General features: G+C 35.7%; 1 protein-coding gene and 1 long non-coding RNA gene across 5 annotated transcripts; one reads left to right on the top strand and one right to left on the bottom strand.

Annotated features, from left to right (window-relative positions):
* Positions 1-3,207: 3,207 nt before the first annotated feature.
* On the bottom strand, positions 3,208-15,225 carry LOC149475982 (uncharacterized). Of its 4 annotated transcripts, none has more exons than XM_089713078.1 (10): positions 15,112-15,219; positions 11,542-11,616; positions 10,279-10,341; positions 8,808-8,925; positions 8,341-8,439; positions 7,570-7,724; positions 6,254-6,311; positions 5,504-5,592; positions 4,475-4,549; positions 3,208-3,353 (listed from the first exon to the last, which is right to left on the bottom strand). In XM_089713078.1, the coding sequence occupies exons 1-10, from the start codon at positions 15,115-15,117 to the stop codon at positions 3,267-3,269; spliced, it is 825 nt and encodes a 274-aa protein (XP_089569204.1). In that variant the 5' UTR covers positions 15,118-15,219; the 3' UTR covers positions 3,208-3,266. The 4 variants fall into 4 exon arrangements, with proteins under 4 accessions (XP_089569204.1, XP_089569203.1, XP_089569206.1 ...); XM_089713077.1 differs by having other exon boundaries at positions 8,796-8,925; positions 15,112-15,195; XM_089713080.1 differs by lacking the exon at positions 10,279-10,341 and having other exon boundaries at positions 15,112-15,225.
* On the top strand, positions 13,740-14,381 carry LOC149475983 (uncharacterized). Its single transcript, XR_016318001.1, has 2 exons — positions 13,740-13,853; positions 14,099-14,381. It is a non-coding gene; the product is annotated as an uncharacterized LOC149475983 (long non-coding RNA).
* Positions 15,226-16,204: the final 979 nt, after the last annotated feature.

The following is a 16,204-nucleotide window of genomic DNA, read 5'->3' on the forward strand; positions in this document are numbered from 1 at the left end:
CAGAAAGGTTTAAGTGTCAAATTCGTCTCAGTAGGTTAGGTTAGGTTTGAACTGTGACCCCCCACGCACGAGCCGAGCGAGCGAAGCGAGCGTGCCGCGGCAGCGGCCGGCGAGTGCCAGAACCGACTCGCTATTGTTTTACTTGCCCATTACAGAAAGGTTTAAGTGTCAAATTCGACTCAGTAGGTTAGGTTAGGTTTGAACTGTGACCCCCCACGCACGAGCCGAGCGAGCGAAGCGAGCGTGCCGCGGCAGCGGCCGGCGAGTGCCAGAACCGACTCGCTATTGTTTTACTTGCCCATTACAGAAAGGTTTAAGTGTCAAATTCGACTCAGTAGGTTAGGTTAGGTTTGAACTGTGACCCCCCACGCACGAGCCGAGCGAGCGAAGCGAGCGTGCCGCGGCAGCGGCCGGCGAGTGCCAGAACCGACTCGCTATTGTTTTACTTGCCCATTACAGAAAGGTTAAAGTGTTAAAATCTATTCAGAAGGTTAGGTTAGGTTCGTGCTACGTCCCCCTGGAAGGATTTCGTTTTGCTGGATATCGTTTATTTGAATTTCAAAAATCTGGACATTGTTTGTCTGGATATCAATTAGCTGTATTTAAAAAATTTGTGTTTTAAAAATCTGGCTTTCGTGCATATGGATTACGGTCATCTGGATTTTGTGCATTTAGATTTCGTATGTCTGGAACTCATTCGTCTGGATTGTAAAACGTCGTACAAATAAAGAAATGGGCAAATGAAATTCGGAGTTGCGATTATATGGCAAACAAAACTTCGAAATTTTAAAATTCGGGGTTATGAAAAAATGTCCAAACGTTTTCTGGATTATGATATTCGGAATATTAAAATTCGAGATTAAGATAGGTAACCCTTTATATGAATACGTATAAGAAAAATAAACAAATATAAAATTACTTGTTAATTAGGGTTCCTAATTGGTTCCGAACCACGATATGAAAAAACGAACCCCTTAGGGTGCTATTCCACTAATAATGTGCGAGTATATGTACCAAAGAATGTGTGTGTAAAGACCAATCATATCGCTTCATTTAGTTTGAAGTTTGAAGCGTTTATCGTTTGAAGCGATACTATTGGTTATTTACAAACACACACCTCGTCGTCGTCACACATTCTCGCACATTATTGGTGGAAAAGCACCCTTATAGGATCACTTTGCTGTCTGTCAAAACCCTTTTTCTCAGGAACGCGTGGGGCCAAACTGTCAGGTTATGCTGCAAAAATTTAGACATTTGCAAAGGAATAAAAACTTACAGGGTACTTGCTGTGAACACAGAATATTGAAAGGTATGAAGTAATGTTATATAGCACAAATACATAGACAATATAGTGAAAAGCAAAAATTGTAAGTTACAACTGTTATCATAAAACTGGTTTGTTCGGACCCTCGGTGCGCGAGTACGACTCACACTTGGCCGATCTTTTTCAGTCTTTGATTTCACCATTGTAAACAGGTAAAATTGCGAGAATATTGTAAGTTTAAATGTTTTTAATAAAAACAACACATTTATAACCGTCTCATTTAATTTGTGGATTTCCTCTTAGATAAAAAAGGTATTTTCGTTTGTGCAGAAAACAACAAAATATATAATTAATATAAATTGTACATATTTTGTTCGACTTCCTGCTAATTTGGGACATTATTAAAAGCAAAATCAAAATTAGTTTTTCCTTTTATCTATTGCTGTCGCGCTATGCCTCAAGCTTCCCCCGTAGAGCGCGACAGGGACAACTGCAGCTCGAGCCGAAAATACCTAGGAAAATTACGCAAATTCGACGTTCCGTAGTCCCCTGTTTCCTCCTCCAATACTGGACCGATTTAATTACTTTTTTCATAATTCAGTAGAGAAAAGTATAGGCAATGTTCATACGTTTTGCTTTTTTATATGATGTTCAAAAATTAGTTTTATGGAAGACGGAAGGAACAAAACGGAAAACCTGTCTTATTTCTTACGTTTTGAAAGATTTATATATTTTTTTAATAATTAAGATGTGACAAAGAGGAAAGCGTAGGAACATGGCTAAAGTACCTACCATAGAATTATCGAAATCGGTTCAGCCGTTCTCGAGTTATGCGTTTACCAACACATTTTGCGATTCATTTTATATTATAGACTGGTACATGTTTATGTTTTCTTTCCATAAGAACCATCCTCGTAGGTACTTCAAGGAATATTATAAAAAAATAATTATCGAAATCGGTCCACCCGTTCACGCGTGATGCCGTGACAAAGGAAAACGGGTTTCATTTTTATATATACATGTACCTATGGGAGTGTTTAAAGTTAATTTTTTAGATATTTCTCGTTTTATTTTTAAAATCTTTTTATTGCCATTTTACTCATTAGGTTAAGTACTTTCAATATCAGTAAAGTAAATAATATAAGTAAATAATATAAGTTTTTTGTTAAATGCAATAATAACGGAATAATCGTCTGTGCACACTTAACGATTACACCCTGTATAGATTATCCACTTTTTCTAGCTTCTTGTTGTTGCTAGTCAAGTCAGTCAAAGGTCAAAGTTAAGATAAGATATTTATATATGTTTTAAAATATAAACATATTATGTACTTTTCTCATTCCAATCTAGTATTTTTTTATCTTTAGGGTGCTTCTTCACCAATAATGTGCGATGATGTGTAGCGAGGAATGTGTTTGTAAATAACCAATAGTATCGCGTCAAACTTCAAACTAAATGAAGCGATATGATTGGTTCTTTACGAACACATTCCTCGCTACACATCCTCGTACATTATTGGTGGAAAAGCACCCTAAAGACAAAAAAATACTAGATTGGAATGAGAAAAGTACATAATATGTTTTTATTTTAAAACATATATAAATATTATATCTTAACTTTGACCTTTGACTGACTTGACTAGCAACAACAAGAAGCTAGAAAAAGTGGATAATCTATACAGGGTGTAATCGTTAAGTGTGCACAGACGATTATTCCGTTACTATTGCATTTAACAAAAAACTTTAAACTGATATTGAAAGTACTTAACCTAATGAGTAAAATGGCAATAAAAAGATTTTAAAAATAAAACGAGAAATATCTAAAAATTTAACTTTAAACATTCGCATTCATTCCCTTTAAACATTCCAATCCTCTCACTCATACAACACTTAATTTTCATGAAACTCGTTTAACATTAGAGAGATAAAAATAAAACACAAGAATGTCATCAAAATTTACTCTTTTACATACAAATACTATATCTACGGTTTAATAATCAGGTTTAATAATTCCCTTTCCCCTTGAAAGCGAAGGCATACCCTTCGCCGAATGAGTGTGGTCTGCTGGGATCGATGTCGTTATCACGGTACTGAAAAATATTACAATAGTAAAGAAATGTTCAAAATACTTTAAAAAAGAGCGCACGTGTCAGAAGTGAAACTTCTTTGGCAAGATTCAAAGATACCAAAGCGTCGCCTTACTCCATGACGTGACGGTATTGCCATGACGTGACCTTGAAATTTTACTCTCAACGCGCAGTTTCACTTTAAAATGCTCAAAATGCTTTGAAAAAAACTAATACAATTATGTTTTAACTAGATTTTCGCCCGCGGCTTCGCTCGCGTTTTCAAAGAAAAACTCGCATAATTCCCGTTCCCGTGGGATTTCCGGGATAAAACCTATCCTATGTGTTTGACCGCTTCCTTGGTACAGTGGTTGACGCGTGAGCGTAGAACCGATTGGTCCTGGGTTCGATTCCCGGTGGAAACGGAGAAAAAAAAATGTCTCTGTCTGGCAGGACACAGAAGGCTGATCACCTACTTGTCCCTAATGGAAATGGATCAGTGAAACAGATGTATGCATAATGCATCTGCCCCTTACCCCACTAGGGGACACGGGACTTCACTCAAGTTACCCTCTATATGTGTGCTAAATTTCATTGTAATCGGTTCAGAAGTATTTGCGTGAAAGAATAACAAAACATCCTCACAAACTTTCGCAATTTATCTATACTAATATTATAAAGAGGAAAGGTTTGTAATTATACAGTACTAGCTTTCCGCCTGCGGCTTCGACCGCGTTTTCAGAGAAAAACCCGTTCCCGTAGGATTTCCGGGATAAAACCTATCCTATGTCCTTTCTCGGGTATCAAAATATAGGTATCTATACCAAATTTCATGCAAATTGGTTCAGTAGTTCAGGCGTGATTGAGTAACAGACAGACAGACAGAGTTACTTTCGCATTTATAATACATATTAGTATGGATGTATGTATGTATGTATGTATGGTTTTCACGCATAAACTACTGGACCGATTTTGATGAAATTTGGCACAGACAATCTTTAGACCCTGAGAAATAACATAGGCTACCTTTTTTTGCAAAATATGTACACACGGGCGAAGCCGGGGCGGACCGCTAGTAATATTAATAGGAAGTAGGATAGGATTAGTAGGGTATAGTAAATCACACCAAAAAAATAATATCATACCTGCCCGTCGCTAACACCTTCCGGCCTCCAGTTTTGTACGAAGTTTTGTCCCGCCCCACGGGGGTCTAATGGTGTCTGGGACAATTAAATAAATTGAGATTTTAAGCTATTGCATAGCTTCTATCGCGGGCGTTGAGCGCGGGGACCGAATCCAGAAATTTAGTAACGAAAAACCTCACGCTCCCCACTCCAACGGGCACGGAGGTGTGGCTTGAAGGCATGCAATAGCTTTACCGCGGCAGTCCCCGAGTGCCACACGGCTTTTTTTTCTAAAAATTAAAAATCTCTGCGTCTTATAAGACGCGAGTTTAAATCCCACCTCGTTATCGTATTTTTTTTATTTTTTTTAAATTGCTCAAATCTATACTAATATTATAAAGCTGAAGAGTTTGCTTGTTTGTTTGAACGCGCTAATCTCAGGAACTACCCGTCCGATTTGAAAAATTCTTTCGGTGTTAGATAGCTCATTTATCTAGGAAGGCTATAAGCTATATATCATCCCGCTACGATCAACAGGAGTGGTCGAGCTACGGGGGTGAAACCGCGCGGAGCAGCTAGTGTATAATAAATGGCAACAGATTTAGGTGTGACTTTCAACAATGTAGTTCTGTAAACATCTAGTAAATAAACTCTTACACAAACAATTATTCATCTAGATTTTTTTTTACTTTTAGAAATCACTGTCTTTGATAACGTGATTTTAAACGTGAAACAGATACTTTTTGAAACTGTTTTACGATACTATGATAGTTATTAGTTATTACCAGCTGTGCCCCGCGGTTTCACCCGCATTTATCCTGTTGGTCTGTGATGATATATAGCCTATAGCCTTCCTCGATTAATGGGCTATCTCACCGAAATAATTTTTCAAACCGGACCAGTAAGTAGTTCCTGAGATTAGCGCGTTCAAACAAACAAACAAACTCTTCAGCTTTATAATATTATTAGTATAGATTTCAAAATTAATAAAAAAATTAACTGCGGGTACAACCGCAGGGCATAGCTAGTTTGTTATAATTAAATAAATACCTGAGTTGGTTCAGGTCGTTGCTGATTGTACTGCTGTGGTACGTCGTACTGTCTTCGTTGCTGATCATACGATTGTTGATAATATGCGTCTGGAAATAATCATCAACATAATAATTATTAATTATTAAAAAAGACATATTATACATCTTCCATATTTTTAGGGCATAGTATTTAAAGCGTGAGCACATAAATTCTATAATAATAGGTCCTCTTGTGATCATATTTTTAATTAATGTTAAATTCCTTAGCTCATATTATGAAATAATAATAGTTTAAAAAAAACTAAAAAACACGCTTTTTACAGAAAACCGAACTAAAAAATAGAAAATTTTATCAAATTAGTGTATTGTCATCGGTCCTCAATAAATCTACTAAGTTTGAACGAAATCTGACCGTTTAAAGTGGGTCAAAATCGCGCCCAAAGAAGTCGGTTACAAACATACAAACATACAGGTGAAGCTGATATAAAGCGTGTAAAAATATGATTTGTTTTTATTAACGTTGCCACTGCAGGCACAATGCTCTTAAGGCTTTGATTCCTCCATGATTTCAAGAGTCTTCTAAGTAATTAAACAAAAAAAAGAGCGTGTGTGCGGAGCACATGTATCAGAAGTGAAACTTGTTTGGCAAGATTCAAAGATTGGTATCTTCGTCTTACTCCTTGACGTGACGGTATTGCCATGACGCGACCTTAAAATTTTACTCTCAACGCGCCTAAAGAAGTTTCACTTCAAAAATAGATGTTTTTACCTGTATTTTGTGGTGGCATTGGTTGCGGGCTCTTGGGTACATGACTGCCTTCCAAGATCTGAAATTAATTAAATTTATACAACTGTACAAAAATATTGCAAGTAACTGTTTAAATGTTGAATTTGCTATTTTTGGTCTTATGACATTCAAATGCTTTATCTTCTAATATATATAAATCTCGTGTCACAATGTTTGTCCCCAATGGACTCCTAAACCACTTAACCGATTATAATAAAATTCGCACACCATGTGCAGTTCGATCCAACTTAAGAGATTGGATAGTTTAAACATGTAGGTGGTACCACGTACGAAGCCGGGGCGGACCACTAGTAATTAATATAAATTTACTAGATTTCCGCCCGCGGCTTCGCCCGCGTTTTCAAAGGAAAACCCGCATAGTTCCAGTTCCCGTGGGATTTCCGGGATAAAACCTATCCTATGTGTTAATCCAAGTTATCCTCTATATGTGTGATAAATTTCATTGTAATCGGTTCAGTAGTTTTTACGTGAAAGAGTAACAAACATCCATACAAACTTTCGCCTTTATAATAGTATTAAGATAAAGAATAGAAAAAATTCGATGACGAAGCGGGACTCGAACCCGCATCCTTTCACGCCACGGCGGATGCTTGACCAACTCGGCCACTCGTGACCCGCCAGAGCGATCGAATTTATTCTATTCTTTATAAATTAGGGCTTAAATTAGGGTTACTCTTTGGGTACGTTTTCAAAAATTTAGAATTCTTAACGACTGGCTGTTTATTGATGCTAACCCGATTTATGTTTACTTAAGGAAAGACGTTTGTGCGAATGTGGGAGACTGGAATAGCAAAAAAAGTTTCCAATAAGTAATGTTATTATAAGAAAGAAGGTGTGCTAACCAACACAACATTCGATCTTCAGAAACGGCACATTAACGCATACATGATTAGACATCAATCTATATATATATAAAACTCAAAGGTGACTGATATATAGTGACCTATCAACGCACAGCCCAAACCACTGGACGTATCGGGCTGAAATTTGGCATGCAGGTAGGTTAGGACGTAGGCATTCGCTAAGAATGGATATTCCCCGAAATTCTTGCGGGAACGGGGAAAAACGGGGATGCACGTACAAAGTCGTGGGCGGAAGCTAGTTATTAACAAAATGGTATGATTTGTGAGTTGAAAAGAGACAATTGAAGTAAAAACTGGCTAAGTAGTAAAAATTCAACGTGCCACACTCGGAGCGCTAATACCCTAGATAGCCTTAGATACACATTTTTACTTATATATATTTGCGAATAAATCCTTAATTCGAAACAATCATACCTGGAACCCCTCCTTCCCAGCTCTATACTTCAGTTTGACCAGCTGACCGCTCGGGTCCTTATACTGATAGGCGCCAACCCTGGATCCATCTGGTTCTATCATCTCACCCGCGGCTAGACCATTGTCTGATGCATACTCGAATCGGAAGGCACCATCTTAAGGAATATCAAAATATCTTAAGGAATCCAATTAAATACATAGATAATAATTATAGAATCAAATTATTTTTGGGCTCGAGATATACCTACTTTTTTTATCTGTACTCATATTAGAGGTATACTATACCGAGTGTCACAGATTAAATATAGTAAGAGCAAAGGAACGTATTGTATTCATACGCTGATTATCAAAAATAAAAATCCCCGATGTATTTTTTTCCATTCGATAAATTCTTAAAACTTTTCATGTGCAACCCCGATGGACAACGCGCTGACGAAGTATCAAAACTATTCATACTGTTTTTGTTGTTTAAGTATATATTTATTTTTTTACGTAATCATCAATACGTTAAAAATATCGGTTAGGAAATAAAGAAAAAAGCGTGTGTGCCGAGCACATGTGTCAGAAGTGAAACTTCTTTGGCAAGATTCAAAGATACCAAAATCGTCACCTTACTGAATAAAGTGACGGTATTGCCATGACGCGACCTTGAAATTTTACTCTCAACACGCCTAAAGAAATTTCACTTCAAAAGAAGTGGAATCGGCATTCTAGCTGACTGCCGATTTAATTCATCACTAATCAGCCGATCTGCATTATAAAAGAACTTACCCGCGCTTAAAGATTGTTTGTGGTGAAGAATTGACGCCTGTTGTTCTTTTGACATCCCGTACGGTTGGCGCCACGGGTCTGGCTTTGTTTCTTGTGGTGCTAGAAAGATTTTTTTAAATTAAAAGCACTATAATATAGTGATATTTTTTGCCTTGCTAAAAAAAATTATGTGATAGTGTGCAAGGCAGTAATGTTCATCAATAGTATTTTCGATTTAACAAAAATAAACTCCAAACATTTTGATTCAAGGAAGCTTTTACATTATGACGATTTAGAATGTCTCTTCCTTAGAACACATAATATGTATACTATAAACTGGTATTACTTTTCTGTGCTGACAGATGTGCAGGTTCCATTTTAGCGCGAAAAAATTTAAGTAACCTTATATTTTTGTCTGAAATAGTTACAATATAAACCGTTTCGTTACGTTATTTAAAACTAAATAAACTAATTACCAGCATAATTACTCTTATCGCGATAATCTTCATACACAGGCGCTTCGTTGCCCGGCCTCCAAGACTGTGATACCGACCCGGCTGTGTCCGCGTCCCCCGTTGAGAACATACCCCTGTAGTAGGGGCCGGCCTGAAAATATACATACTGTATACTAACTGGAGCCTGCGTCATAGTAAAAAGAGAGAAGTATGTTATCTTCGAACAAAGGTACATCGCGTCGTTTTTATGTACGCAGAGCGCTTGGCCACGCCCTCCGTTCATGTAAGTACGCACGCACACACCGCCGCTCGGTTCCTTCTCATGGTCTGTTCCAACCGTTCTCGTGAGGGCCGCGCTATTGCTGTGAGCGGTCGGTGTTTGTTTATACTTTATACAATTAATTAATATATCAATGTGACAAGTGACAACCCTGTGCCTCTCGAGTTTAGGTACGTGCGCTTCTAAACGCCGGGAGTTAGCCTAAGTACTTCTCTCTTTTTACTATGTTCGCGAGGTATTTTTTATATATGAGACTGTAAAATTGTAAATATCGATTATAATTTATCACGTGGCAATGTAAACTGTAAAAAATACAATCCGTATAATGTGTTTACACTTAAACGCGTATTTTTCGGTAGGTTATAATGTATCGAAGTGAAACCATTAAAATAATACAGTTTGTGAAACGAAACATTTGTAAAATCGATGACGTCACAAGAAAGACAGTCCAATCAGGGACAGCCTTCAAACAGTTGACCATTTTACGGGTGGCCAGTTGAATCGGTTTCACTTCGATGGATTGAAATGTACCGAAAAAATGTTGCGTTAAATTGTAAACAATTAGATACGGTGGTATTAATATTATCTGTGATACGGATTACATTTTCGACAGTGCAATTATTTCGCAGGTTAGAGCGGCCGTACACGGGCAGCTCGAGCAGTTAACGGCTGAGCGACGTACACGGACTGCTCGAGCGGTGTTCGTTGACTGCTTGAGATGTCGCTACCAACCTCGCAGTTGACGGCTTGAAGCGGTCCCGACTGCTCGAGCAGTCCGAGTACGGCAGTGAATGAATGTCCTTAGTTCACCGCGCCGTCGCGGCTTCAAGCCGTCTCAACTGCTTGAAGCAGTCCGTGTACGGCCGCTCTTAGATTTCAATCTAACATTTTTTACACTTTAACTGAAATAAAATATATACAGCCTATATCATGCTTAGTCGTTCGTATATATATAAAGTTATAGATGTCTATAAAATACAACATTCTACATAAAGCCTGAAAATAGTACCGAAAGATTCAAATCTACATCAATATCTACATAGGAATTAAGACCTTACAGTGTAAGGAATAGAGTTGTTTATACGTTGTACAGTGAGTCGTAAAGTGCATTTAATTTTAAAGATCTACATTACTATCTATAGGAAATAAGATCTTATTTTAAAGAGAATAGAGCTGTTTATACTCTGTACAATAGAAGTGTTTAGTTTTAAAATAATATCTTACTTCATTCGCTTTCCGTAAGGCTGAGTTCCAAGGGAGATTACTTGGTTCAAATAATTGGTTACCCTGTTGCAAGATTAGATTAATTAAGTATTTTTGCAAGATATTTAATTAGAATTTTTAAGAAAAAAGGGGCTTATTTGAGTATAGATATTATGTACTTAATCCATACTTAATATTATAAATGCGAAAGTAACTCTGTCTGTCTGTCTGTTACTCAATCACGCCTTAACTACTGAACCAATTTGCATGAAATTTGGTATAGAGATATTTTGATACCCGAGAAAGGACATAGGATAGGTTTTATCCCAGAAATCCTACGGGAACGGATTTTTTTTAAAACGCGGGCGAAGTCGCGGGCGGAAAGCTAGTATGCATATATACTTAAGAGTTTGTTTATTTGCTTTAACGCGCTAATCTCAGGAATCACGGGTCCGATTTGAAAAATGATTTCACTGTTAGATAGTCCATTTATCGAGGAAGGCTATGCTATACATGCTATACAGGGTGTAACACTATCGGTGTACTAATGAAAACATAATTTTAAAAGATAGCTCACGTGAGGGTAGCAAAGTTAGGCGGGTTGCTTATTAGGGGTGTACACATAGAGTTTAAAGAATTCATCTATTTGAAAAAAAATGCGTCTGGAATTTTTTTAGTATTTTTTACGTACTCAGCGTATGCAAAACTATAACCTCCTTTGAGCTTAGTATACCAACAGTGGGACACCCGGTATATCATGACCCTAAGACCAACAATAGGAGTAGAGCAATGCGGGTAAAACCGCGCACAGCTATGTGACAAAATAGAGGCACATTTCAACGGATAATACTAATACTAATTAGTATACATTGTCTCCTATCACGCTATTCCTAAATATGTTTGCAAGGAATTAGGAAACACCAATTATATTCATAAACATTCTGCACGCTTGGTCAATTCTCACGCTTCAAAGCATTCGAAGTTAAACAACATAATATTTTGTATATGTATGTGAAGATATTATACGTGATGATCAATCACTACATAGTATAAAACAAAGTCGCTTTCTCTGTCCCTCTATCTATTAAAAAAAACCGCATCACTCTATTAAAAAAAACCGCATCAAATTCCGTTGCGTAGTTTTAAAGATTTAAGCATACAAAGGGACATAGGGAAATAGGGACAAAGAAAGCGACTTTGTGTCATACTATGTAGTGATGATAAAAGTACCTTTAAAATTAAATTATTCAAATAATTATCTTATTATTGATATAACAAACATACCTGTTTAAATGTTTGCGGCGCGTAGTAGTCCTGCGCCCGCGCATACGTCACCACCATACACCAAAAACATATTAACTGAAAACACAAAAAATTGACATAGATAAAAAAGTAAGTCTTATTTTTTTAATGGATTAAAATAATTAAAATCGATTAGGTATTATTTCGTTTGTGTAACTTTACAAAATATAAAATTAACGTCACAGTAACAAATGAAAATGTTTTTTTTTTAATTAATTAATTTTATTATCAAAATTTGTTGACATTATAATACAAATTTATATATGAACTTTAATGGACTATTTTTAAACATACTAGTTGAAATAAACACAATCGGTTTAAAATGCACAAAAATTGAGGGTAGAATACTCCTGGCTTCCATCCATAAAATTCATTATCCAAAATAGCAAACATCCTCCATATCTACGAAACAAAATCCCACTAACATGAGAAATTGCAAAGATTTTAAACAGCTCCTTTGACCTCAATGTAAATTGAAAAATCAATCTTGATGACATTTAAATTGGCGCCAAAAATCCGCATCTATTTGACACAAATGTCACTTTGACAAGTGAGACATCTCTCAATCAAAAATCCATCACAGTTTAAAAAAAATACCAAATTTTCCAAAAAAAGAACCCCTCCTACTGTAATAACCAAAAAAGTAAATAAATAAAATAAAAAATAAAATAAAAAGCCAAATAATAAAATTTTCTACTTAACCTCCTGGGGCCTGCGGTCATATATATATTACATAAACAATAAAAAAATATTTCAACGCCATCTTTTGCGTATATACGGAAATAATACCTCAAATCGATGTAGTGGTATGTCATCCACTATACTAAACGGTTTTTGGTTTTATAAGTGACAGTGATTTGAAGTATTTTCATTTCGAAGTTGACGGTGGCTGTGCGACGGCAAACACGTGGTCAGTAATCTTACATTTCTAGTGGAACCATTCGTATATTGCAGTATATCTTTGTATATCTAATGATAATAGATATTATTTCTGCAACCGCAATAGTTATTTTGTAAGATAAATCTAAAACTTGTCAAAAATATGAATGTTTTCTTCTATGTCATACTGATAAGACATTTGGTCTCAATTCTTGCCAAATTGGTATTGGTTACAAGGGCCCCATGTATTACCTATATGACATTCTTTAGTTTATGTTACAGATTTTGTTATAATTTTCAAGGATTATAATATACTGAGATCTACCAACACCTGGATGAGTCAAATATTGACCTATATGATGCACCTATGGAGTTTCTTGCCGGTTCTTCTCCATAGATATAATACTGCTTTCCGAATCGGTGGTAAATGTTAATACTGTTGTGACGATTCCAAATTGCTTTTAGAAGTCTAATTGAATAAATAAATGTTTGAGATGAAGATAATCCCCCAAATGATACAGATGAAGCCGCCCAAATACCAGAAAATGATTCTTCTTCCATTCGTCTAATGAGTATGAGTCATTTCAGAACAGAATCGTCACTATGTATGCCATCTTCAGTTGTTGGCAGACCATCTCGGGGACGCACATGACGTGGACCAAGCATAAGAGGAGGCTGACCGAGAGGATGGATAAGAAATAAGACCTAGGGGTGGACGTGACAATATAAATACACCACCGCGCCGGTGCAAAATACTTGAACTGGTCATTTCTCACCCTTATAAATACTTATCTTTGAACCAAAGTACAAAAAATAGACACAGAACAATGGATAGAATAATAAATATTTAGATTCAAGTTTAAAAATATATAATAACTAAAAAAACATGTAGTTTTTCTTCATTTTCATAAACTTATTACACTTGGAACTGAGACCCCCTGTAATATATACATGACATAAAGAAAATCCAAGTTTTCCACGAAAGATTTTTTTTACCATTTTTTTGAATATCTATAATTGCATTAGAACAGATACAGCTAATTTTTATTAAAAAAGAAAGAGAAAAAAATCCTGGGTCTCAGGAGGTTAAGCATTTTTACAAGTTTCAATTATTTAAAAACATTTTTTTTTATCTATGATATATCGTCAACCGAGGCAAGTGTGACAGTGGGGCTAGTGTAACAAATTCAAATTACGCGCCCTAAACACGTTTATTTGTTTTAACGCCATCTAACGTACGTTAGAAGAACTTATTCATCATTAATTTTTGTATCGACACACAGCAAATACTCAATTGTTTTACCGACATACGCCATTTTGAAAAACAAAGCGAATTATGATTGAAGTCCGTGATATCTGGGACGTCGCGTTTAGTGATTTTTGGTGTTTTGGAGTGTTGTTTTAAGGAGTTAAAGGTAAGCGACAAAGTATTACGATTTGTATTTGAAGTTTTATATGTTTCTGTGCCCAAATTTCTGATATTCTTTGACATATGTGCAATGTCACACTTACCTCACCCGCTAACCTAACATGGGAAAGTGTGACACAGTCACACTTACCCCAGCCCTTTTGTATGAGGATACCATGATAGTGATGGGACAGCATATATTTATACAACGATTTTTTTAAAAGTAAAATTGAAACATTTTTTTTGTTTTAGATGGTACGATACTATAAAAGAAAAGCTACTGATAAATACTCTCAAGAAACTCTACGCGAAGCAGTCAAAGCAGTACGGGAGCAGCATATGACAGCTTTGAAAGCATCCAGAGTTTACAATGTTCCTAGAGCAACTATAATTTCACACGTAAATGGTGTTCGTGGTGTAAAATCGAAATCTCATGGGAGACCAACAGTTTTTTCAGAGGATTTTGAGAAGAAAATGGCTTCAATTGTAATAGTTACTTTTTTTAATTAAATATAATATTTAACTAATAAGTACATATTTACGTTTTATTATGCTTAAACCTTCCCGGGGGAAGTGTAACATACTGTCACATCACTAGTCCTCGAAAAATCTGTCACACTTACCCCTTCTAGAATATAAATCTGTTGCAAGCAAGAATAGACTATCGTGTTATTGAATTAGATTATAAATTAAGTTGACATATTTAATATCTCATTATTTCAGTAAGAGACCAGCAACAATAACCAGAGGAACAAATAAAAATGCTATCTGTTACACTTGCCCCATTCCTGGGGTAAGTGTGTCAATCTCCAACCTTCCTTTCTTTTTGCTTACGTATGTCACACAAAACTTCTAGGAACATTACAAATCATTGTTAAAATATTGAACAAATGAATAATTAATGTATTAAAATTAAAATATCGGCATAGGACTATTACGGTAACGAAATATTTAAAAAAATAATTTGTACCATTTAAATTTATGTCACACTTGCCTCGGCTGACCTTACCTAGTTACATTTAGTTCATAAATTTATACATTTAAAAGTAAGTTGTGTTGTATTATATTATGTAGTAAGTAGATATAGCCGTTCATTTGTTATTTAAATACAATTTTTACTGTATGTTATATAATTATGTACATATTTATACACTTATATTTCCATTATGCATTATCTGTAGGAACCTAAAAAGTAGTATTGGGTAATTAATTAATAAAATATTCTCAACAACGAGATATTTCGTCTGTTCGTTTGTCACACTCACCCGCATTTTAACACGACACAGGACGTTCACACACTGTATTAATTAACAAAAATTCCTACTATATATAGATTCTTCGTAGTTATTGGAGCGAATAATAACATGTCTGCTATTGCTAACCCGGCGTTAGTCAATATTGTACTAATTATATTTGATTGATCCAATGGTTGCGACGTTTTGAGGGGTTGTTACTAGCATCGTTTGATGCACTTCACTACATAGTATAAAACAAAATCGCCTTTTCTGTCCCTATGTCCCTATGTATGCTTAAATCTTTAAAACTATAACTATAGCCTTCCTCGGTAAATGGGCTATCTAACACCGAAAGAATTTTTCAAATCGGACCAGTAGTTCCTGAGATTGGCACGTTCATACAAACAAACTCTTCAGTTTTGTTCCAACAGCGAAATATTTTTTTAAATCGGTCCCGTTGTTCCAGAAATAATATTCAAACTATTTAACATTCGTGCTTGGGGTTCTACTTGCATTGCTCCGCTCTTATTGGTCTTAACGTGATGATAATATTATAATCGATGTAATTCTATGCCTTCCTCGATAAATCGATAGATATCTAACACTGAAATAATTTTTCAAAACGGACTCATAGTACCTTAGATTAGCGCATTGAACCAAACCGAACAAATTCTTATTATCTGGTAGCATGCCGCCAGCGGATTCGTTCGTTTAGTCAAAGAAAAACCCGCATAGTTTCCGTTCCAGTGGAATTGCCGGAATAAAACCTATTCTTTGTCCTTCCTCAGGTCTCAAGCTATCTCTGAAGTAAATCCTTGCAGTACTTTTTAAGTTAAGCCCGGATATACATACAAACAGACAATAATTCTGAATCCGATATTTTTGGAAGAACAGCATACTTCAGCATAACTAAAACAATAAATTATGCTACGATATAATAATATATAGTTAAAATTAATTGTGGGTAGGTATTGATTGTATTTTAGGAATTGAAAACACACACTGTGTAACGATAGTGGATGATGAAAATTAACCTTTACTCATTAATTATTAATTAAATTAATTAATTATTAATGAGTAAAGTTTCATAGTTTGTTAACATTTTCAGATTTTTAATTCAACT

The sequence above is a fragment of the Colias philodice genome, chromosome 29 (genome assembly GCF_061535455.1).
Source record: "Colias philodice isolate Cphi_HAF_F1 chromosome 29, ilColPhil1 Martin Lab GWU primary, whole genome shotgun sequence".
Lineage (NCBI taxonomy): Eukaryota > Metazoa > Arthropoda > Insecta > Lepidoptera > Pieridae > Colias > Colias philodice.